At 36.8% G+C, this 26,199-nt stretch overlaps 1 protein-coding gene across 2 annotated transcripts; it reads left to right on the forward strand.

Annotated features, from left to right (window-relative positions):
- The first annotated feature begins 362 nt into the window (after window positions 1-362).
- Window positions 363-26,199, forward strand: LOC136835448 (transient receptor potential cation channel subfamily A member 1 homolog). Of its 2 annotated transcripts, XM_067098990.1 has the most exons (9): window positions 573-868; window positions 2,978-3,989; window positions 4,450-4,548; window positions 10,964-12,685; window positions 12,787-13,016; window positions 16,370-16,664; window positions 18,422-18,611; window positions 19,299-19,409; window positions 23,599-26,199. In XM_067098990.1, exons 3-9 carry the CDS (start codon window positions 4,502-4,504, stop codon window positions 24,535-24,537), a joined length of 3,534 nt encoding a protein of 1,177 aa, XP_066955091.1. In that variant the 5' UTR covers window positions 573-868; window positions 2,978-3,989; window positions 4,450-4,501; the 3' UTR covers window positions 24,538-26,199. The 2 variants fall into 2 exon arrangements, with proteins under 2 accessions (XP_066955090.1, XP_066955091.1); XM_067098989.1 differs by lacking the exon at window positions 2,978-3,989 and having other exon boundaries at window positions 363-868.

The following is a 26,199-nucleotide window of genomic DNA, read 5'->3' on the forward strand; positions in this document are numbered from 1 at the left end:
GTTAATAGCAGTTTGTATCCTAATGATCAAGTGATGAAATAGTCTTTAGTATACAAGGGAAAAATCATCTGCCTGGCATATGGATTTAAGATGCTCACATCCTAATTGTAAAAGACTTGCTTTGGTTTTGTTTATTTTGTGGGTGTGTGTGATTTTTTAGCAGAAAACTGATAACTTTACTTATAGAAAACCTATTTTCGTACCATGTATCATAGAACGGCACATCGCCATAGCCATATAAATCTATGATTTCTATCATCTACGCAAGGAGTAAAAAATGTTTTTAGACATTGCCGATTCGCTCGTCCCGGGGAAAAACGTCTTGCGGGCGAGACAGGTTTTCATACGTCAGCCAGTGTGTTCTGCTCAGGAAGATTCTTTGGGTTCATCTAACGTCTGAGTAATGTCTATAAGAACATCCATTTAATCATTATATAAGCAATGCGCCTATTCATGAACCAGCTATTATGCCACATGGAAACAAAGCCATAAAAGCATTTTAGAGAGCATATTGCCTTCCAAATGCTGACGTTCAGTCTGATGCCGTATAAGCGCCATCTACACATCTTGTTGAGTATTAGAGGAATCCTGCCTGTTCTCCCATGTCTCCATCTGAGACGGTACGTATGATACGTTCATTCGTACTATAACTAGTGCACACGCGTACTGGCGTTTTTATTCCTGTTTTATTCACCTTAAAACATTCAACACTGGTGTGGCAGCATTAGCATGTGAAGTCATATTCAATTTACAGTAGTGCCAGGAAGAAAGGTTCTTGCTTCTACAAGTAAGCAACCGTGTTGGTTCAGAATAACGGGACAAGACGACGAGACTTGGATTTGTCAAGGATTTACTTCAAAGACGAATAGTGAGTATATTAAGTTGAATGTGCACGTAATGACAAATTGCTTCTGAAACGCGAATTACACACACGTGAAATTAAGCGTTTTTAGTGAGTTACCCATCCAATAAAGTAAAAATAATTATAGAAAGACTTGAAAATACCGAACCTCAAATCTGCAAGCTTCTTCGGTAAAATTTTATAAGTTGCTAATAAGACTCCAGCCACCCATTTTTGCGTGAAAAACCATTTTGGGTTTCATGCAAAAATGGCTTGGAAATGATAGGGCACTAAAAGAACTTAAAAATACCAACCTAACGTAACCTAGGGGTGTTTACCAGTTACAATTTTGCCGTATTAGCTATGGATGTGGGGGCTGTTATTGTCTTACTTATAAGTCGTAATTTGATCATTTTTTATCATTTGCGCATAGTGTTTATGGTTCAAAATAACGAGGATGAAGAGCTCTTTTCAGAAATGTGGGTTACAATTTCATATCGTGTATTGGCAACTTATAAAATAATACCTCTTCTGCTTCTCCATTCAGTAATGATTTTTAGGCTTTAATCTTGCCTTGCTTTTTCACAAGCTTGTCACTTTAGTAACAAAATGATGTCACGTAGATTTAGTTAGGGGAAGTGTTGATATCAAGGTATCCGTGTAGTTTCTTCATTTTTTAATCGTTCTGGTGAGGAGGATAAGCCGCGATGCGAAGGTAATGCCTTTAATTTTCAGCTCCAGCTAGCTTCAGCAGTTATATACTGTAAAACTACTCTTGATGTATTTCTTTCTGTGATCGTCCAAGATGATTTCTGTTATCCTCAACACCTCGCGCAATTCTCCTGATTTTATATTAATTTTTAAAGAGGTGAGATGAGGTCCTGCAGGTAGATGGTGAATGAGTGTTTGTGTGGTTGAGCAAGGTTTATATGGTATGTGCGATTGAGCCAAAGATTTTGAAAGGATGCAGGAGTAGTAATTGTTTATTGATTTATAAAGGTAACGATGATACAGGAGATTAAGATTTATAGTTGCATAACGTAACTCGATATGCCGGGAAGGTTTATGATAGGATATTTATTGAGAAAGTAAGCCAGATGACAAAAAGATTAATAAAGGATACTTATAAGATAGAGAGGAGTTGTGTATTGTGTGTGTAGGGTGTTCGACGCACTGCTGGTAAACGATCTGTGTGGATGTATAAAGCAGTTCATGTTGTGGAAGTTATTTGCTGTGGGAGTTCATTCACGATTCAGCAGTTTAAAAGGTGTGAATGTGGCAGTAATCATTGTCTTTTACTTGTGCGGCAGTCATTCCTGTTAGGGAAAGGGCCCAGTGTTTTATATATAGTCGTGTCTATGCACACTCAGACACATATATACGCATATATATATATATATATATTATATATATATATATATATATATATACATATTATATATATATAAATATTTATATATATATTATATGTATGTATTTATATATAGTATATATATATGTGTATATATATATATATGTGTGTGTGTGTGTGTGTGTAATTTTCCAAATATGTTCCTGTCAGTGAATAAAATAAAGATTAATTGAAAAATATGTTTTTAATGTAAAATTATGTATACTGTACATACACACATACATACGCCGTGACATTTTTTATATTCACAAACATTAATCTACAAATGTCGTTTTATATTAAATTCACTCAGCCCGGAATAAACACCGAAGGGGAATTTTTAAGTGATAAGCGATCCCTCACCAGGCGGTTTGATGTCTCCTAAATTCCCCTTTGGTGTTTACTCCGAAGTTGAGTGAATTTGGTATTTATTTGTAGAACATGTTTGTATAATATATTATATATATATATATATATATATATATATATATATATATATATATATATATATATATATATATATATATATATATATATATATATATATATATACAGGGTGTCCACAAAAGTCTTTACAGTTTAAAAATATATAACAAAAGCCATTGATGAGATATCTTAATCAGGTTTTTTCTATGTACTCAGTAGTTATCAAAGTTTTCAGTCACATTGCATTTGTGTATTTCAGGTACCCTTTTGATGAAAGAGGTTCTGTTAAATTAACCCTTAAAAATTGGCTACTCCTCCAGAAAAGGCAAAATGTGTGTCACGGTTTGCTGAAACAAAATCAGGTATCCAGACACGGTGAAACCACAGAACTAAGTATGGAAGAGATCCACTGTCATGTCCGTCAATTGTGCTTGGCACAAGAAATTTATGGAGACAGGGACAGCATTCGATAAAGGGAGGAGTGGACAACCAAGAACATCTGAGGAAAACATCGAGTGAGTAAGATAAGCCTTTGATCGTTCTCCCACAAAGACCATCCTCAGTGCTGCCAGACACTTGCAGCTACCACATTCAACAGTGCACAAAGTCCTACACAAGAATTTGTGATTGTACACTCACAAAATGCAACTCATGCAGGCCCTCGAGCCAAATGATAAACCAAGATGAAAAGAGTTTGCAGTTAACATGCTGGAACAAATCTCTGGGGATGAAACGTTCCTCAACTGAGTTTGTTTTAGTGATGAGGCAACCTTTCATGTTTCTGGGAAACTGAACACACATAATGTGAGAATTTGGGGATCAGAACATCCCCATGTGACAAGGGAACTCCACCAAGGTAGTCCAGAGGTGAATGTGTGGTGTCGGGTCATGTGTAATCGAATCATTGGTCCATTTTTCTTCAACGAGACATCAATTACTGAAGATGTTTACCTTGACCTATTGATTGAATATGTGGCACCACGACTAGATGACCTTCAACCAACCATCATTTTCCAGCAAGATGGTGCACCACCACACTGGGGACTGCATGCGCGTAGGTGCCTAAATCAAACATTTCCAGACCGGTGGATTGAAAGGGATGGCCTAATTTCCTGGCCACCTCGTTCACCAGATATCACTCCCCTGGACTTCTTTCTATGGGGTTATGTTAAAGATATCGTGCATCAAACGAAGATACGGAACATCACTGATCTCAAGCAAAACAGCACTGATGCCATTGCCGCCATTGATGAGGCTATGCTACAGCGAATATAGCAAGAAATCGAGTATTGTCTTGATGTACGTCGTGCAACTAGTGGTGCCCATATAGAGGTATATTAAATGAGGCAAAAAACTTCAATTTCTACTCCTCATTTTGTAATAATTTCTACATATTTGCCTGTTCATTTGCTTTTTAATATATTTTTTAAATTGTAAAGAGACTTAATGGACACCTGTATATATATACATATATATATAGATATGTGTGTGTATACATATATATATATATATATATATATATATATATATATATATATATATATATATGTGTGTGTGTGTGTATGTATATACAGATCTATATATATATATATATATATATATATATATATATATATATATATATATTTATATGTGTGTGTGTGTGTGTGTGTGTGTGTGTAAAAAAAAAAAAAAAAAAAAAAAAAAACTTCCAAAAAGTCAGTGAATTAGCTGAGATTTCTTGAAAAAATATATCTTTCACGTAAAATCATGAATATCGATCGGTGACTAAAATAAAAATTATCCCTTTCAGATGTACGCGTGCTGAAATACTTCTGAGACCTGAGAGTGAAAGTAACATTATTATGACTACCAAGAGATACAGTATTGTCCCTATAAATGAAGAAATAGGGTAAGTCATACATAATTCATAGTCATAGCATCTTTTTTGATAACCTGTTCTTCACTATTTTCAAGTTCGGTTTTGATTTTGCAAACTTGACTGCATATCTGGTGATGGACCTCGCTGTTCGTACGTCATGTCTTGGAACTATACCGATGAGGTCTCTCATTGTAGTCGTTCAACCGACAAATCTTTTGTCAAGCATAATATTATCAGGAATTAACTCTCTCTCTCTCTCTCTCTCTCTCTCTCTCTCTCTCTCATTGTAGTCGTTCAACCGACAAATCTTTTGTCAAGCATAATATTATCAGGAATTAACTCTCTCTCTCTCTCTCTCTCTCTCTCTCTCTCTCTCTCTCTCTCTCTCTCTCTCTCTCTCTCTCTCTCTCTCTCTCTCACACACAAATAATTTATCTTTTTTTCCACCGAGTTCAAGTAGAAATTTCGATCTCAGATATATTAGAATATTTGTGGGGATGCCGCGGATTTTGTTTTTTTTTTTCGTCAGGAATTATCGTCTCCATTAAACAGGGAAATGTTTGAATTAGAGTTAGCAATCGAAGCTTGTATTTGTATCTGTAGAAGGAATTTCGACGACGGTCAGGCAAGTTAATTTATTGAGGAAGGAACTGTTCAAGAAATTAACCCAAGATTCCAGTTTTATTTTTTCTGTTATCGTAGGGGTGAGGATTTTGGGACTTCAGGAAGATTGTTTGCCTTTCCCGCTGAGATTATTAGAGTAATTATTTTATTCCTGAAGTAGCTCCTTGATTAATTTACCTAGCCAAGACTTGCATCCCCTTAGATAATGTTACTGGTATCCCATTTTCGGTGTGCTATCGAGGGAGACACCTAGGAGTCCGTTCTTACTGATATAAGTGAGTAAAATTTTCTCTTAAAATATATTCTATGATATCTTTATAACATTTCTTTCTTTCTTAGTAATTTCATATAAACACTGGTCTATGTAACAAATTGACGAGTGACAACTCAAGGAAGAATATGTAGATACATTGGCAATTACCTCCCCCTGTCTGTCCAAAATGTGCATATCTGAATGAGAATCAGACAGCTAAGAAGCACAAGTAGAGGCTGCTGTGTGAAGGCTTGAGAGGGACAGGCTGTGGAGATTTGGCTGAGGAAAGTGAGAGAGGATGTTAGGATGTTCAACTGAGAAGTCATAGACGTCATAAACATTTCGTGGGGATGCCACGGGAATTGAGCGATTGACAGTGAGGCAGATATTTAAAAAAAAAAAAAAAAAAAAAAAAAAAAAAAAAAAAGGCCAAACAAACTGCCATGACAAACACGCAACAAGGTTTTACCCAGATCAGTAGTAGTAGATTTCTAGTGTAAATTAAATAACTCAAAGACAACAGAAAATAGTTGGGTTTGCATGAATCGAAGACATACTCAGTGGTTTAATACACGCCCTTTTGGCTTTTAGGGCTAATCAAGTCCGTATGCCACTTGTACCGGTTTGCTTGGGTTTGATGAAAGTTCCAGTAACGCATAGTATTTTAAAAGGAACGGGCATTAACTCTGTAATCAACACCCTCCTTTCATCTGAGCTTGGGATCAGTAGAAGATCAAAAATTCCCCATAGCTGTCACAATATGATTTACATAGATGAGAAATTACGATAAGAATTCTTGAGAGTTTAATAAATTTCTCTATATTTCCATTTTTGATGTCTTACGGTATTTGGGATACAAGATCAGCGTTGAAACTATTTTGTCCCATTTCGTCTACATTAGTTGTTTAAAGCAAAATATATCTTTAAATTATAAAGATGATTTTCAAAAACTGGAAACCACTGCTATGCAAATCTTAACCCTATGACTCTCATGAATATTTCAGCGTTATGTGAAAATGTGAATCATTCTCATGATAAAAAACAACTACGTTAAACAAGATTGTTGGTCTGTCTACTTAAAGTGAGCAAATGTTCTTGCCATAAATTTAGCAGTCATTGTCCAGGATTCAAAATTCAAATTTCACTTCAAATTTAAATTATTTTTAAATTAATCATTTCATTGCATTCAACATTATCTGTTCAATAGACTTCCCATATCGTGGGTCCATGAGGTTCGCCACAGATCAAAAACTTTATGGAAAATTCTGGAAGTTTTCCATTCATCCGACAAGCTGTGACATGATGGAAAAATGGTTGGCCATGTGGCCTGCCCTATGCAGTATATGACTCATATTCCTTTGTTTACCATATCCAAGCCTTTCAATTCTCAGCAAGTGCATCCAGTGCGCCTCTAGTGTTTCTGCTGTTTGCATTCCTTCCCCCAAAAGCATAAGAATTCTGGTTATGGTGGTATTTCTAAGCATGGGAAAAATCAATTTTTCATATGACTGAAAAAGATAAAATCTAAAGCTAGGCCGCCAGACTATATGGTGAGAGCAATTCTTAAAAAAGTTATGTCAACTGTACATAATAAGGATTTAATGAGGGTGAATATGATCCAGCAGATGGTCTTAAGCCTTAATGAAGAATTTCAACGTTGAAACTATTTTTTCCCATTTCGTCTACATTAGTTGTTTAAAGCAAAATATATCTTTAAATTATAAAGATGATTTTCAAAAACTGGAAACCACTGCTATGCAAATCTTAACCCTATGACTCTCATGAATATTTCAGCGTTATGTGAAAATGTGAATCATTCTCATGATAGAAAACAACTACGTTAAACAAGATTGTTGGTCTGTCTACTTAAAGTGAGGGAACGCTAGACACCATGCACAGTATCCCATGGATGGTTGCAAATATTCAGAAATAAGCAAAATCTAAAGAATATAAAAGTTATGGGACAGGTTGCATCTTTTAACATGGAAGCTGCTACTAGGATTCCAGTAGAGTTACAGAAAATTATGAGTTGAAAGTCTACCATTCTAAGTAAGTTTTTAATTGCAATTTAACGTTTCTATTTTGGAAAATATGTGCGCCAGACCTTGCTTTATATCCACAAAAGTAAAAAACTGGGCCCAAGCTTTAAAGCATGGAAGTATGGAGTACGTTGGTACTATGTGGCAAAATGGAGGGGCATATAACAGGACCTACCTTTGTATATTGAGTGAACGATCCTCATGCTCACAAAAACAGAAGCAAGAGCCTGTCTTCCCATTTTATGGCACCAAGACCTGAGGTGTAATTAATTGTGTGTAGGAATCAGTGGTGTGCTGAAATCTTTGCTGTAGAAGGTGTGCCTTGTGAGACCAAAGATTGGCATCTACCTGCAATCTTGTTCATGTATCGAGAAGTACTGTAGTCAAGCACTAGATTTTTCCACTCAAGCCACTGTACAGAAGGACAGTGAGAGGACTGGTGCAGATTTTCAAGGAATTGTGGACCAGCAACTGTGAAGATGAAGTGCACAACTCCTACCAGTATTAGTAGGAACTAAGGACCCGCCTGGAAGAGTAGTGTTGATTAGCCAGAGAGAGTGGTGTGTGGCACAGGGACACCTGAAAGATTGCTACAGAAAGAGGACCAGAGATCATCAGTTCAAGCTGGGACAAAAAGTATTAGTTAAAGCCAGTGGAAGCAAACAAGGGAAGAGGGCCATATGAAGCCAGGGAAGTGGTTAATCATATGGACTATATATAAGACTGATGTCAGTGAAGTGAAGTCACTGTGTGCTAATATCCTAACTATCTACAATGAGAGGGAAGTGAATGAGGCAGCAGTAGCTGTCATCAAAGAGGAGAGATCCCTGAGTGAGACTGCCGTTTAGGGTTGCTTAGAACTTCGACCATGGAAAGAACAGAAGATGCATCAAGGTGTCAACATTAGTAGTGGCCTAAGAAATCGGCAGAAGCAGTTATTGCAGCTTCTGGAAGAATATCAAGGCATCTTAGCCAGCAATCCAGTAAAGGCTTCGTTGGGAGAACACCGCACCATAGTGGCAACAGAGCAGCCAGTTAGAGTAAAATGAATCCTTTATTGTAAGCTACTAGGGAACAGATCTCGGAAGAAGTTAAGGAGGTGCAAGAAATGGAATCATTTAAAGGTCAACTTCTCCATAATGTTCACCAGTACTAATGGTGAGGGGATGAATCAAACAGATTGTGTGAATTACCATCGTCTAAACACCATGACCAAGCTTGACCATGAACTGATGGAAGACACCAGTGATGATGGTGAAACTTTGTAACAAAAATTTTTCACTATGGTGGACCTAAGCAATGGATATTGGTAGATCCTTGTAGGAGAAGTATCAAAGAAAAAGACAGCTTTCACAGTTTCAAGGAAGTGTCACCAGTTCAGTGGGGTGCCATTTTGATTAAAGACCTCAAAAAGTGACTTTCAACAGGTTGATGAGGAAGATGCTAGCCATAGATATGAACACCAACTAACTTGTGAACAATATGTTAACTCATGCAGCATCATGGGAAGAACACGTTAAGGTACTCAAGAACCTATTCACCTATTCCAGAATGTGAGGAAAGCAAGACTGGCAGTTCATTCTCCCAAGTGTTACATTGGATATAGTGAAGTTGAATTCTTTGGACTCAAGGTCAGCTGTTATAAGATCACCATGGATGAAGCAAAAATAATTAAAATCCAGTAAGCATCACCACCAAAGACCAAACACAAGTAAAATCATTACTAGGATTGATAGGATACTACAGGAAGCTTGTGGAAAAACTACACAAATCTTGCAGTGCCTTTGACAGACCTAGTGAAGAAGGGACAGCTGAGCAAAGTGAGGTGGAAAGAATGCTTTTTGTTTAAACAAAAAGCGTATGAACTGAAGAAGACTTTAGGAAACACACCAATGGTACAAGTACTAGGCTTCAACAAGACTTTCTCTGTGAAAACTGGTACATCAAGTGAAATAACTGGCAAGTATAATCCTACAAGATTTTGCTGATAGCATATTTCCAGTTGCTTATGCAGATATGAAACTAAGAAGAATCAACACAGTAATGCACGATTGAAAAGGATTGCCTAGAAGTTTTATTTGCATTCAAGGGATTTTCTGCACTTAAAGGAGTGGATTACATGGTAAAAACACCACAAGCCACTTGCTTGCATCCAAAGATGCAAGACTGAAATCCCAAAGACCATGAGGTGGGCCATAACACGCCAGAACTCCAGGAATGCTCGATGTTGGTGCAGTTTTACATAATGTTGTGTATGAGATAGCTCCAATTGGTCTGAGCTGACTGAGATTATGTAATGTGTACTCAGTGTGAGTGTTTATATGTATGTCAGAATTTTTAGAGCTGAAGGCGATTTTATAAGTAGTTGCTGGTGATTGCTGAACAAGACAGGAGGCAAGGCAAGTCTCAAGTTTCCAGTCATTGTATGCTTACGAAGAGGAGCCTTTTTAAAAACAATCCCTGAACGCCACTTCTACTAGGACGATCGACTGGAAGTTATTGTACCTCCTGGGTCACGTCGTTGCTCAAGTGTTTTAACCATAACCAGGGACAAAGCCACTGGCCACTGTCACTAACATACCTTAGCTCACACATTCTGTGACCTGTATGGTAAAAAAAGCATTGAAACCACTTCAGCTTACATTTTTTTTTATAAATTATAAGGGCAAAGCAACAGCTCCCTATCACAATGTTCTTCCCAAAGGTATAAGAAAAAGGTTCTACTAACAACGATCCTCAGCCGTCCACGACGTCTGCTCTTGATGTCATCCAGCCATTACCATCTTCGTCTGTTCTGCCTTCGCAAGCATCGAAATATGGTGACGATCCTGATTGTTGTGGCGTTTCGTCAGAAGGTTAAAGGCCTAATGCCCAACATATCATCACAGTGCCTACACAATCACCCCTCTGCATCATTTAATCATCATCATAGATATTTTACAGAATTATTAATGTCCTACCACTACCGTCTTCATCATGGATCATAGGAGTGAGTACAAACAGTAAGCTAAGATATCTTTTAACAAAATAATTTCTCATTCTTTTCTGGTGCTGCTGATACAATATTTTTCATCGTAAAATGTGTAACAATGCGATGTGTTTTTTCGTTGTTCTCACATTCTTAGAAAGGAAAAAAAGACATTTTCTTTTTTCCTTTTACATTGCTGTACACATTAAGATTGGGCTAAAGCATCATCAGCCCTTTCATTAGAAAGATGAATGTCCTTCATTAGTTGTGTATTTAGCAAATAAGCTTTAGCAGATATGGTGCTGCTGAATACATGTATATATATGAACAGACATCGTGTTACATATGGTTTATTATTATCTTCAGTTTTTGGTTCCCGCAGTGTAAGTTCTGGAGCATATCTGCTGCAATATATATTGTAATATATATAATCTAAATTCTGCCTTTAATCATTTACTTTTATGCATTCAACAACCATTTTTTTAGTTCTTCTGAAGTATTTTTATGCACCAAAATGGAGTGCTCAGCCCATAAAAGTAAATATATTTCTTTTCGTTGCAGAGAAGCTGGTTCAGCTGCTTGCGAACTTGTTGATGCTGTGGCCCGTAAGGATGTTGCATCTTGTAGGGATAAAATAACTACTGAAAATGTAAACGATAAACTTGATAATAATGCAACCCTCCTACATGTTTTAGCAATGAAATATGGGAAAAGAAAGAAACATGCCCTTGACATTCTATTACTGCTATTAAAAAAGGGAGCCAAACACAACGTTAAAGACAAAGATGGAAGCACACCTCTCCACATTGCAGCAAGAGAGGGTCATGTGGAATTCTGCAAAATACTTATTGATCACGAGAAAAGAGAAAATCCTTCACTCGACATTAGCAATGCTAAAGACAGAGATGGAAGCACACCTCTCCACATCGCAGCAAGAGAGGGTCATGAAGAATTCTGCAAATTACTTATTGATTACCAAAAAAATAAAGGACACCCTTCACTCAACATTAAAAATTCTTGTCAAATGACTCCACTGCATCTTGCTGCTCAGCAAGGACAGGTCAAAGTTGTGTCTCTTCTTTTGAAAGAGGGAGCTGATGCAACTTTAGAAGACAGTAGTAAGTATCTGCCACTGCATTATGCAGCTGCAGCAGGTTACCATGAAATTTGTGCATTACTACGCCACACATATCCTACTGCTGACCAGAGTGGTTGCAACCCCCTATCACCTCTCATGCTGGCTGCTATAGGAGGCTATGCATGGTGTTGTGAAAACTTGGACCTTTCAGAGAAAGACCTTAACTGGCAGGATAAACAAGGAAACACGCCTCTGCACATAGTTGCTAAAAAAGGCTTTGAACACTTTCTTTCTTGCCTTATGAAACTAAGACCAGATCTTGATGTAAAGAATAAAGTAGGAAACACACCGCTCATGGAGGCCATTTCCAAAAATGCATCTGGCTGCCTAAATCTCCTCATTGATAGTGGGGCAAACCTCAGTTTACAGAATAAAGAGAAGAAGGGAGTTCTTCACTTAGCTGCAGAAAAGAAAGCCGATGAGTGCTTGAATTTACTTCTCAGTAAAAATATTGTTAAGAAAGACATTGATAAGAAAGACAATACTGGGTGCACACCTCTTCTGACTGCGATCAAAAGGGACTGTGACAAGTGTTCATTTATGCTTCTGCAAGCTGGTGCTTCTCCACAAGAGAAGTGCAGCATGAAATTTAGCGCTGTACATTATGCAACTCAGACTACAACAACTGATGTTCTGCAAGAACTGCTGAGAAATAAGGCTATAGACGTCAATGCTACTAACGGCAAAGGACTGACACCCTTGCATATGGCAGCTGAGAAGGGCTCCAGAGAAGCATGTGTAAAACTTTTAAGGAGAGGTGCCCGTATAGAAGCAACGGATAAAAGAGGTCGAACAGCCCTACATATCAGTGCCATTCATGGTCATTCTGCAGTAATTAAGCTTTTGGTCAAACAAGGAGCTCAGAAAAGAGCATTAGATGATAATAAATCCACTGCTCTCCATATTGCAGCTGATACAGGAAGCCTTGAATGTTGTAAGGTACTTACCGAAGCTGATCCACAACTTTGTAAGATAATGGACTCTAAAGACAGGTATCCTATAAATATTGCCTTCCAAAAAGGACACAACGATGTTTCAGAGTTCTTTTTGCAATCTTTACATTGCAAAAACATCAGCAAATCACCTCCAGGCTTAGCAAAGAATCTTCATAGCCACACACACCAAGCGCTTAAGGAAAGAAACAGGTGAGAAATATGCATAGTATAGCGATATTGAGACCTTGTGTACTAATGTAACACACTTGTACATTTTTAAATACCAGGGTTAACAGCGTTATTATTTTCAGGACAGCCATTGAAATGATCGTTAAAAGTGTTTGGTGGGAAATGGGTTTCATCTCCAGCCAAGACACCCGTCATGAGAATGGACCTTGTGATAACTTCCGACAGACTATAAAGCTATATCCAGACTTAGCAAAGATCCTGATGGATAAATGTGTAACCGCTTCCCCTTGTGGATATAATTTCAACGACTACAATTTCAGATTATTTGAGGATTGTTACTATGTGGCTACAGGTTAGGCTGAAAGGCTATGTAAACATTCTGCTTTAAATAAATATATATATATATATATATATATATATATATATATATATATATATATATATATATATATATATATATATATAATATAACTATTTACAATCGTTTTACAGTAATACAACCTTTTAAAATAAACTGAATTATGGGAATCTTTAAGAGTAAAATACTTGTTACCATACAAGAAACAATCTCATATTTCTTCAGACCCTCAAGTCTGTTTGCAGATGATTAATTTCTGTAGTAGCCATCTAATCACGACTGAAGGGGGTATCTTTGGTGTTATTTGTTGTAGCTGTGTCATCTTATATTCCATATTGTAGTTGCCCTGCACTGGGTGGTGATCTCATATAAACTCACAAAGCCTGGGCTGTGTAAGATCGTACCTCTCACAATCTACAGAGCGAGTTTCCTCCGCAGTGGCCGTTTTTATGCCATTGTTATGTGGTTTGGAAAATTGTCATGGCCAGGCTAATCAAAGATTAAACGTAGCTTGGAAGGATTACCATGAAAATTCCTTTTTTTGCTTAATCTTGTTCCCTGCTTTTGTACTTCAGTATTTCAGGTACTTTAATATTGTCTGCATTCAGTTTAGGTGGCTTCATTTCAAACCAAGCTCTAAGGCTTTATGCTTCGTACTTTTCATCTCCCCTTCCTGATGCTTCCTTACATTGCTGTCTTTACCTTACCTTATTTCAGATTCTTAAGAACAAATCCTGTGAGAGTTTAGCTATACAACTAGCCATCCCATTGACTTGGGTTCCCTAACTTTTATTTGGGAAACCTAAGTAAAATTTATTGATATAGGTTCCTGAGATATTTTATATAACTAAGTGCAGATAGAAAAAAAATCAAACAACATTTTGAGACCTATGAAATTCTTTAATTAGCCCCATTTTGGTTATGCATCAAATTTTGTGAATTCAAGCCACAAAAAAAGCCAGCTGTACGTGTGAGTTATGCAATGGATCGTGGTGCATACTCGTACCATTGTTCCACTGGTTCTGTTTTTCAATAACAGTAGTAAAGTAGCTGGCTCGATTCCACATCTCCTTTATTTCTAAATAATTTCCAGCTTTAGGCTACTCTTTCCTTATTCACTGAGTAGAATCTCAACCGTCATCAAAAGCTACAGCCTTGTGTTTTTTTTTATTTTACTTGACACACACACAGCACCCTCACTCATTCCCCCTTAATTCTGCTTAAAAGATGTGTACGTGCGCTGTGGAAATCTTGAGGTGGCCATCATCTCCCAGCTCCATCTCTGGAGGAGCCAGTGCTGCCAACATGCATCATTATTACCCTTGCTATGGGCAATGAGTCACAGTACTGCACTCTACCAGTAGCCATCCAAGGCCCTTGTCTTACCAAAGCCTCCCTATGTGCTCTCATTCCTTCTCACATCCAGCAAACCCATAACATGGAGTTCCACCAATTCATTTTTTTCCTACAGAAATTGCATCCATGCAAAGTGATATACAATAGATAAGGAAAAAGTCTGCCGAAGGGAGAGTTAGAAATTTGAAAGTGGAGCAAGAAATGGCCACAACAAGAAAGTGGAAGTGAGTGAGTATCAAGAAGCAATACCTACCAGATGTTATAGTTGACTTGATTTTCCTTTGGGGAAATAAGAGCTAGGCTCTTGCTCTTGGCAACCATTCTAGGAGGTGAATGGCCAGTTCCCTTAATATGTAAGTTGGACGTTTCCAGGGAATGGTGGAGAATCTTCGGTTAGTTGATAAAGTAGTAGACAGGTATGACATTTCTTGATAAGTCATCCACGGGAAACACATGGAACTAATCAACCTTACCCAAATAGACGGGGTGAATCCTTGTTGAATGCTACAAGTCCAATGTGTCATCTAAGATCTGAGTCTACCAGGAAGTTTTAGATATTGGTAGGAGCACCTTCCCTCCATTAAAAAACATTGTTTTGCCCATGATCAGATGCCACAGGCAAACTGTTACTGCAGTAAACTGCTCATCCTTCACTGCATAGTCGTTCGTTATCCTCAACTCTAATCTAAGTTTAAATTCTATAATTTTGACAATATAGAGACCTTGTAGGCTTGGAATTTCAGCCATCCTGTGTCAAAACCTTATTTCAGAATTAGAATAATCTCTCGCTATCATGTCAAGTTCTCTTTGCGCTTGAGCAAGAGAAAGACTGACTTGAAATTAATGGACCTGAGCAACTCCTTTCCATATCAGCTAGAAGGAGTTCCTGATCAAGATCTCAGCTTAGAACAACAGAAGTCAGTATACCAAGATAACAGTCGCAGAAGTGATTCACTTGGCAAACAACTTGTGCTGGCAGGCTTGAATAACAGCTTAAAAGAAGTTATGTATACATTGTTTTCTGTGAGACTGTCAAATGGAACCTTACCCTAGCCATTAGCTACCTGATGCTGGAATTATATAAGCCATTGAATGAAAAATCATCTTAGCCTTTGCGTTGATTTTATGGCAAAGATCCAAAACTAGACAGAGCAAAGGTTACCATAGCCCCACCCTTTACTAATACCTTCAGGAAATAGGGAAAAGATGTCACTTGTCTCTTAAGAGAAGTGCTTCCGAATATGTGTACCTGGATGACCATGCATATTTATATCCATAAATGTGCAACATAGGAGGATGTTCAAGAAAACCAACGCTTTATGATTAGTGGAGTAAACTAGGGGAAATATAATACAGCTCCAAGCCAGAATTATGTTCATGCTAAGGCTGGTTCTTTTTGAGTGGACTTTATCAGCCGTTCATGTAGCAAAATTCAAGTAGATAAAGACATGAGCATCATTTATCATTTCTTTGGCAGATTCTCAATAAGGATACCTTTACTTCAGTCCTCCTTTCATGAGTTCTTTGGCTCTCATAAGTAGCCCACACTGTCATCATTAATTCCATAAACATTGGTTGTTGAAGAGTGAATAATTCAAGACAAATACCTCCCAGGATACAAAGATACTTACAAGTATATAAATTCCACGTAAACATTACCAACTTTAATGCCCTCCAATTGATTAATTTAAGCTAATTTCCTTAAATCCTTCCAAAGAGTTCTCTGACTTTCCTGATGTTGCCCTCTTCCCTTGTAGTGAGACGTTCTTACTTATGTATGAATTCATAAACTCTGTTTATTTTGTATTCAAATAGGAATTCAAAACTTAGATATTCCGCCCTTATCTTAATTAATCAAGGCATAAGTAAAATAAGGATGTTTGTATTTATAAAACCAAAATTATTGTTTTTTTTCTGTTAGGCATGTTTTTATTGCATCCTGATATAGAGCCTTAGTAAAGTTAAAAATATTTCTTTTGCCTAATTTTCAGAAGCCAGAGCATCACAAACGACGACTGTGGAGGAAAACAAATGTGACCCATTTGCTAAGACAGGAGTACTGAAACGTGAGGCAATAGAATTTACCTCAGATTCTGTTCAGTGGAAGAATCAACACCCTGTTCACCTGATGACCAAATGGAAATGCTTGCACCTCTTAAAACATTCTTTAACCGAGGGCTGGTTGTTGTGCAAATGGAACGCTTACATCAGGAACATCTATATTTTTATGCTTTTACTACAGACCTTCTTCTCTCTGTTCCTCATGGTATTTCTGAACTTTGTTCCGTAAGTATAATGCAGTTTATTCCACAAACAGTGATAAGAAAGATTTGTGTTGCTTCATATAAGTTATCATGCAATATTGTTGTGTACCTTTTGTTTTTAGGAATCTTTCAATGTGTCTAGGGTTTTTTCTTAGAGAGCCTTCCTTTGTGACTTATCATTTGAGAAGAATTGAATCAAAACTGTTTTTTATTGAAATCTGGAAATTGTGATAGTGTTGATGTGTAGTAACCATTATTTGTTATATATATATATATATATATATATATATATATATATATATATATATATATATATATATATATATATATATATATATATATATATATATATATATGTGTGTGTGTGTGTGTGTGTGTGTGTGTGTGTGTGTGTGTGTGTGTGTGTGTGTGTATCAAACACTTTGAAGGACTCAGATCATCAATAACTTTCCTTTTACGGATTACCATCATTAGTGCTGCAGTTCTTCACTTTATGACTTACCTTAAAAACAAACATATCGCTATCATTATATACATTATTATTATTATTATTATTATTATTATTATTAATTGTTGTTATTATTATCAGCCATGTCATGCAAGTAACTGTACAGCTTTCTTATAACTATACTGAGTTGAAATTACTGATGATATTATTATTATTATTATTATTATTATTATTATTATTATTATTATTATTATTATTATTATTATTATTTCATTCTTCTTCCTCCTTCTTCCTCAGATAACAAACCTTCCTCCTTCCCCCTCCTCCTCCTCCTCCTCCTTCCCCGCAGAGCCAACCTTCTTCCTCGTATTTCTTCCTCGCAAATCCAACCTTCTTCCTCCTCCTAATTCCTCGCAAATCCACCATGAGGAAATCCATACGACACAGGGCTCCCCTACTGTCCCAATCCCTACCTACCCTGTCCCCACCAAAGGCGATAGTGAATACCAAATATGTAGTGAAGTGTTGTTGCCAAACTACCTTATAATTAATTCCAAACCTCATTTAAACCGACTTTATAACGAAATACGTCACCATAACGTTACGAAGCAGTCGTTATAACGAATTCAGAAGGTAAAAACGGAGGAGGAACGAACGAATTAATGAGGAAAATCGCATTAACAAATTAGAAAAAAGGAAATACCGTACACCTTGCACGTTGGGCTTAGTCAGTAGATACTATGCATGTGCGGATAGGGAAGGATTTTCTTCTGTATTGGATTCAGTTACTACAGAAAATGGATCTCTACTTATAGAAATTATCAAGAGCGTATCTCTACTCATAGAAATTATCGATATAGGTTTTCAGTGTTGATTTTATCGAGGTAATTAACAATTGTACTATTAATTATCATAAATTATGATTAAAATTCACATAAATTCTGATCAAAAATTGATGTTAAAGGGGTTTATTGTTGTAGGCTAATCATATGACTGACAGCGCCTGGAAGAAAACTTGGAGCGTTCAGGAGAAAAATAACCATTAACACATAAAACACCTGAAGGAAAACCTGACGGAATTGGTAAAAACGGAAATTTCATTCAATTTGTCAGTGTTTGTATGTCTGTCACGGAGGTAGGGTTTGATTTTGAGTCATAATCTTCCTGGGGTCACATAGGGGCCACGTGCCAGATTCTGTCTGGGTCTGTCAAGCGATTTAGATTTATATAGTGCACAAACAAACATTCACATATATATATATAGATATATATATGTGTGTGTATATATATATATATATATGATTTAATGTCCTTTGAATTTTATTCCACAGTAACTGGAAAGCAGTTTCCACACGTATCACCAACATGTCACAAGAAGTATCATGCGAAGATTTCCAGCAAATGCAAGATCCATATATCACAAAGATTCGTGAGGAATACAACTCCTTCGTGGCATATCACATCTTGGTGTTTTTAACAGCACTTTCAGTGTTCTCTCTTGAAGTCTTTAGTCTGTTAAAGGTTAGTCCTTGAATAATTATATATACACTGTTTATATATATATATATATTATTATATATATATATATATATATATATATATATATATATATATATATATATATATATATATGTGTGTGTGTGTGTGTGTGTGTATATATTCTTTAAAGCAAAAGGTCTGAAGAATTTTGGGTAATTAGATTTTCTGTTGTGCATAAACTGCTGTATATCTGTAAGGTGTTGTTCAAATTCTTTGATAAGCATTTTTAAGACAGTGCACATGAAAAATGATGGTTAACTTAACAGGAGGCTTGAAATTTCATCAGGGAATGAGGCTGTTTGGGCATTCCTCACCTCCTGTAAGAATAAGATGTTCATGGAAACTCCTTTGTTCATCCACCATTTGAATACCAAATGGCTGGAGTAAGACAATAGCTTGTCATAATACAAATCATGGTGTTGACAAGTAATTCAATATTTCGTACTGTCTGAACAGACTGGTTGTTTTTAAGGGCTCTGTTATAATTTGGGACTCCCATTGTTAAACATTAAAGTGATTGTTCGAATGATATCTCTTATTTTAGGAGTACTATAGTTTAAAAAAATAAAGGGTCCAACAAAACTTGTGATTCTATTGTATTGCTTGGACAACTTTCCTTTTTTTTTTTTTAACTAATGCTACATCTTACTTAATTTATCCCTAAAACAGATGCGACACACTTACTTCCGAGACCTCACCCATCTACTGAGACTTATATGCACTGTCTTTGCCTTCATTCTTTTGATTCCTTACGAATCCTGTGGGACTCTGATTAAGCCGGTAAGTTTAATTTTGGAAGGTGTTGTTTCAAACAAATGAAACTTCTCTTGCACTATTCAGTAGTCTACCTAAAGGAAATTTCGATGAAATTTGATCGTACTAATGATCTTGAACTTTGTTATTGCTGACCAAAGATATTGCACGTGTTCGTTGTACAGGTATCTTCGATGTTGTGAGAAATTATAGGGAATGACACATTTTGCAGTACACCAAATTTTTCATACCCTTGATTCTTAAGTATCCAAACTTGCGTTCTATTTTGAAATCTCTCATCTTGAATTGACAGACTCAAACATTTTGTAGTTTCTGTGTTCCAGTATTCTCTTTTTATGAGCCATAGATAAATATATAGCCAAAAGTTGTCGAGCACCAGCCTTCTTTCAGATTCCATAGAAAATGGGTTATAATTGTCCAGGGAATATTGTCTTCCACTTCTGTTTACAAAATAACATACTAGGTATATGTGTGTGAAATACTTTTTTCCAACTGTCATCCTCATCGCAAAGTATAATTGCATTCAATGTGCATTCCACATGCAAATTCAAGCCCTCTATCTGTCTTACTGCTTTCGACTACCGGTATTCTGCCAAGTTCAGTATGAAAGAGTTATTTATAACTATGAGCTATTATTATTATCTTGATTTTTATGTTTTCAGCAGTTTCAAAAGGTATTAGTATTATTATTAGTAAATCTGCACATCATATCGTGATCAAACCCAGGACTCTCGAGTAAAAAAAAAGGCAAGTGCTTTACCATCACTCAGGAATCCCAAGTTTCATCCCAGTGTTGGTTAGATATTTGATTACATGTGTGCTTGTGTATTGATTTACATCCCTTTATTATTAGTTTTTTCTATCACAGTCATCCTCTTCGTCTGGGTGGTTTGCATGAGTCCTGGAAATACTGCGGCATCTAGTTTTTCCAGATCCCTTTCAGGGATCTTGGGATCGTGCCTAGTGTTCCTATGATTATGGGTACAATTTCCACTGGCATATTCCATATCCTTCTTATTTCGATTTTCAGGTCTTGATACTTATAAATTTTTTCTCTTTCTTACTCATCTACTCTTGTGTCCCATGGTATTGCCACATCAATGAGTGACACTTTCTTCTTGATTTTGTCAATCAGCGCCACGTCTGGTCTATTGGCACGTATCACCCTATCTGTTCTGATACCATAGTCTCAGAGGATCTTTGCCTGATCGTTTTCTGTCACTCCCTCAGGTTGGTGTTCGTATCACTTATTACTGCAAGCTAGCTGGTGTTTCTTGCACAGGCTCCAGGAGGGCTTTGCTACTGAATCATGCCTCTTTCTGTACTAGTTCTGCCAATAAGCGCTGGACATTCAATCTTGCTATGGTTTATGTTCTCGCCTCTCATATTGCATTTCCTGCATATTGGTGAGATGTTATTTCCATCTATTATTCTTTGAACATATCTGGTTCTTAGGGCCTGATCTTGTGCCACTGTTAGCATTCCTTCTGTTTCCTTCTTGAGTTCTCCCCTCTGTAGCCATTGCCATGTTTCATCGCTGGCCAGTTCTTTAGTCTCTCTCATATACTGTCCGTGCACTGGTTTGTTGTGCCATCCCCTGTTCTGTTTTTCGTTCTCCTGTCTCTGTATATTTCTGGGTGTTCGTCAACTTTTACCAGTCCTGCTTCCGATGCACTCCTTAGCCATTCGTCTTCCCTGGTTTTCAGGTGTTGCCCCAGTGCTCTGCAATCGATGTTGGCGCAGTCCTCTATGCTTAGTAGCCCTCCCCCTCCCTCCTTTCGTGTTATGTATAGTCTGCCTGTATTTGCTCTTGGGTGTAGTGCTTTGTGTATTGTCATGTGTTTCCTAGTTTTCTGGTCTATGCTGCGGAGTTCAGCCTTCGTCCACTCCACTACTCCTGCGCTGTATCTGATTACTGGTACTGCCCATGTGTTTATGGCTTTCGTCATATTTCCGGCATTGAGTTTTGACTTGAGTATCAACTTAAGTCTCTGTGTATACTCTTTCCTGATCGTGTCCTTCATCTCTTGGTGTTTTATATCCTCTCCTTTTATTACTCCCAGGTATTTGTGTCCTGTCTCATCTGTGTGTTTGATGCTATTCCCGTCTGGTAGCTTCATCCCTTCAGTCCTTGTTGCTGTGCCTTTTTGTATGCTGACCAAGGCGCATTTTTCTATTCCAAACTCTATCCTCATGTCCCCAGATACAATCTTTACAGTCTGGATTAGGGTACCTATTTCCTTCATACAGCTTGATGTCGTCCATGAACATCAGATGGTTAATTCTGTTGCCTCCTTTCTTGAGCTGGTACTAAGCATCCATCTTCTGCAGTACTTTTGTCATGGGAATCATGGCTACTACGAAGAGTAGTAGGGACAGTGAGTCACCTTGAAAAATCCCTCTCCTGATGTTAACCTCTGCTAGTCTTATCCCAGAGCTTGTAAGTACTGTATTAAAGTTACGCATTGTATATTTTAGGAAGCTGATGGCGTTTTCCTATGCCCCATATATTTTCAGACTTTCTATTAGCCAGGTGTTAGGTGTCATGTCGAAGGCTTTCTTGTAGTCAATCCATGCCATGCTTAGGTTGGTTCTCCTTCTCTTACTATTTTTCATTACCATTTTGCTTATCAGGAGCTGGTCTTTTTGTACCCCTGCACTTCCTTCTGCTGCCTTTCTTTCTGTTGATGTGGGATGGTGTTTGTATCCTCTAGGTAGTTATTATTATTATTATTATTATTATTATTATTATTATTATTATTATTATTATTATTATTATTATTATTATTATTATTATTATTATTATTATTTTTATTATTATTATTATTATTTTAATTCAACTTGATCTGTAAGAACCTTAGGTTTGGTGATTATTTTCCTCAAATATTTTTACCATGACTTTTTTATAAAAAAACACAGGCCAATTTCAATACCTACCATTTGACCTCTTTTGTTTTTGCTATAAATTATTTCTTCCCGTTTTTTTTCTTTGATATTTACTAAGACTGGTAGGTACAATGAATATTTTTCTACCTTGATCTATTTTCAAGGGAGCAAGTCAGTTAAAAGGACAAAAATTTTATTTTTCTGTAATTTTGATGAAACTTGGTAGTTAGGTGAAAATGCTGTGAGTTTTTTACTATTTTCTCCAATATTTTTTACTTTGGGTTTCTTAAGACCTCAAGTTGATTTAAAGACCGAGGTTTTAGCATTCTTACACTAGAGCCCTCTTCCTGATTATAAATATGCCTAGTTTCCTGTCTGGTTCGAGGCATAACTGAGCTCAGTTTCTCGTAATTAAGTCTGTGCATGGCGTTTAGTTTGGTCCTTACTATTACCAGTGTCGTCCATCTGGCTCCCATCTTACCCATGTGGTCCAGGTTCCTTAGACTCAGACACTGCCATGACCACAGTTGTAGGCTTGACTAGTGGCTCCACAAGTCTTGACTTCTGCTGTTATGTCCGTGACTGATGCCTCCTCTGTGATCTTGGTGACCTGTCATGGCTATAAACGCTACTACATTGGTCAGTCAAGATCTACTTCCAGAGTCTGTTGTCCAGTGTTCCCACTTTTCTCATTGTAATCTCAAGAGAGGATCGATGTATTGCTGCATAAGTCCAGCCTCTCCTCTCCTTTTTTTCAGATGAAGCATTTACTTCAGCAGTGGTTACTGCTATTTTCTGGAAACCACTTACAAGCATCAGGGAAAAAGGACATTCTCAGAATCGTTTTGTTTACAACATTATAGTCTTGAAATTCTACACCATGTCATCTTTCTCAGAATCGTTTTGTTTACAACATTATAGTCTTGAAATTCTACACCATGCCATCTTTGAAAGATTCAGCAACAGAAGACTCAGAAATTGAAGTGTGGTCTGAGTCCACATGGACATGTAGAGTTAAGAAGATTAATTTTTTTAAATTGCATTATAAGTTCTTCAAGTTTCTTTGTTAAAATTGGGGAACATTTTTACAGCTATGCTTCCAGCTTGTCTTCACATAAAGTATCTTCTGTGTTTCTTTGAAGAACTCATAATTTTAGGATGTTTGGAAAACTTTTGTACAGTTTACTTATAAAATACAGCATATTTAGCATAAATAAAAACCTTATAAGTATGATTAGAAATGTATTACCTTTCCACATTGGTTTTTCATTTGAGTGATAAAGCTTTAAAGAACTTTCCCTCCTTTCAGGCCATTCCTTGGCAGATTGGTGTGATGTCGTTCATGCTAAGTTCCATTTGCCTTATGAACACCATCAACAAACTTCCGTCATGTGCCTACTTTTCCAATATCACCCACCAGTTTATTAGGTCATACTTAAAGGGACTTTTCTTGATATCAGTAATTATATTGACATTTGCATATAGTTTTCATCTTCTTATGAGGAATGATAAAGCTTTTCAAAGCATGTCCTATGTTGTTATCAAAATTGTGGTATGGGTTCTCGGTGATTTGGCATATGACGATACATTTGGAACCAAAGAACTGACCTACCCACTCATAACCATGTTTCTGTACCTTGGATTCATCTGCATGGTTGGGGCATTTATTGTCAGTCTCGTCAAGGCTCCTTCCGTGGATCCCCGCACGGTTGCATTCAATGAGGCGGCGTCGTTCGCTAGCTTTGTGCTCAGTTTAGACGTTTGCTTGCCCCAGCTAAGAAAAAAACACGCTGTTAGCAAGTACGGCGACAAAGACCGCAAGTCATGGATAACAAAACTGGAGGATTGGTGGATGAACCGTTGTTCTACGATCCATAAAATTATTGTTCCAGTGACCACGAACTTTACGCTGATGGGCCTTCCGACACACCGACGACCCTGGTTAACGCGGAAAATGGAACAAATTACCAATTTTTTCGGTTCGCCTGCTAGTGGTGACAGTGCTGATAACGATTGTTTCACTATTTCAAGTGAGCTGCAAGAGAAATTAGACCCGCAAAATGCCAAATTAGATCAACTTTTGACGATGTGCAAGAAACTGATGCATGACAATCAGGTGCAGAATGAGCAAATCACAGAGTTAAAACAAATACACAATGAACAAATTACTGAGCTCAAGCAACAAATTAATACTTTGATGACGTCCTTCTCCGCGAAGACACGAAATTTGGATGTGGATACTATTTGAATGTTGTGTGAATAATATCTGAATAAGTTTGCACGATCAGATTGAAGTGAATATTGAATGCATATGACAAAATCATAACATTCATATTAAATTGTTTTTAGAATAATATATTAAGACTAATGTTCTGTCTGTGCCCTTATTTGTAATCAGGGTATAAAGCACCTCATTTCTGGACAACTCACACTCAGATCATGCTTATATGATCAACTCATACTTAATGAAATCAAACCGAGAACAAGTCATACTTAGTGCCAGGAAAAAAAAAATAAATAAATAATCAAGTTCAGAAATGAACATTACCAGTGATCGCTCAAAATTCTTGTAAGTTATTCCAAGACAATATGCGGCAGTAACTGCAACCTATCGAGCAATTACTGTATATGAAACTTAGGCAGTTTGATAAACTCCTTCGTTTGATGCTAATGAACTCTAGGAGTTAAAATTAACTCTCATTATCAACAATATTCGTCGCTAGAAGTGGTCTTTTGAGTACAATCCTCACTCTCCTCCAACAATTTTAGTTTACGTGTGATTCTGACATTTTCCCTAAAACACAATTTCATGAATAGCTGTACTTGACAACTTGGAATACCCATTCCTAAATCTGTGCGATGTTCATGAGACTATAGCAGACGTTCAATATATTCCAGCCCTGTTTATCTAGCTATGGACAAATTTTCCTTTAATTTGATTTTTTACTTTTGATTTGATTTGGTTTTTTTCTTGGGGAGGAGTTTTTGCAGGAATGGGATCTTAATGTGAAAATGATTTGGTTGTGAGTTGTCTAGGTATGTGTTGCCTTGTTATGGTCTTCCGAGACACACTGTGTGGATTGTAGTGCGTTGTGACAACAGAACTTTAAATCCTATTGTATTTACGCTAAGTCTTTGAATAAAAGATTGAGACAAGTGGTAAAAATATTTACCTTCCAAATGAATCTTTTATGCAATTCTTACACTGCATGTTTAAGAGTTTCATTATCTTGAAGGCTAGTGAATTATATGAATTTCTCTAGATATGTAGAATCTACTGGTCACTTTTACCAGATACATATGCAATTGTAATAGCCACAATGCGCTCTCTAGATATGTTGTATGTATACTTATATGACATTTCAGTTAAAACCAGATGAGGCTACACCATGATATCAGACCCGAGTCATTTATTTTTTCTCATTGAAAAATAAATCATTGTATAAAAGTGCCACTTTTAAAGGTTGTAAAGATGGTCTTAACATATAAATGACACTTTTTCTAGAACATATTGTTTCTAAATTTGTTAAAGGGCAAAACTACCAGTGCAGTTAAGTTCAGGAAAGTGTAGTAATTCAACAAGACACTGAAAAGCTCTAGTTTTATTCGGTTTTCTTTATCACGAGGGAAACTTTGAAAACCCTTTAGTTTTGTCACCACCACCTGAATCATCCTCAGCATTTTTTCGTATATAAATGTTTGGCTGTTTTCACTCTTTATTCCTTACGCTTTCCATACTTTGATGTGTCTTTTTCTTAGACATGCTGTTCTTAAATGAATTACCCAGCTTCTAACCTCAGAATTGCTCCCTATGATGTCTAATGGGTGGTAAAGTTGCCTGTGTGACTAATGTAATTTAATTGTTTATCTGTTGATCATCATGTTCCACACAATTAAAAAAACTCGTTTT

Source organism: Macrobrachium rosenbergii, chromosome 55 (genome assembly GCF_040412425.1).
Source record: "Macrobrachium rosenbergii isolate ZJJX-2024 chromosome 55, ASM4041242v1, whole genome shotgun sequence".
NCBI lineage: Eukaryota > Metazoa > Arthropoda > Malacostraca > Decapoda > Palaemonidae > Macrobrachium > Macrobrachium rosenbergii.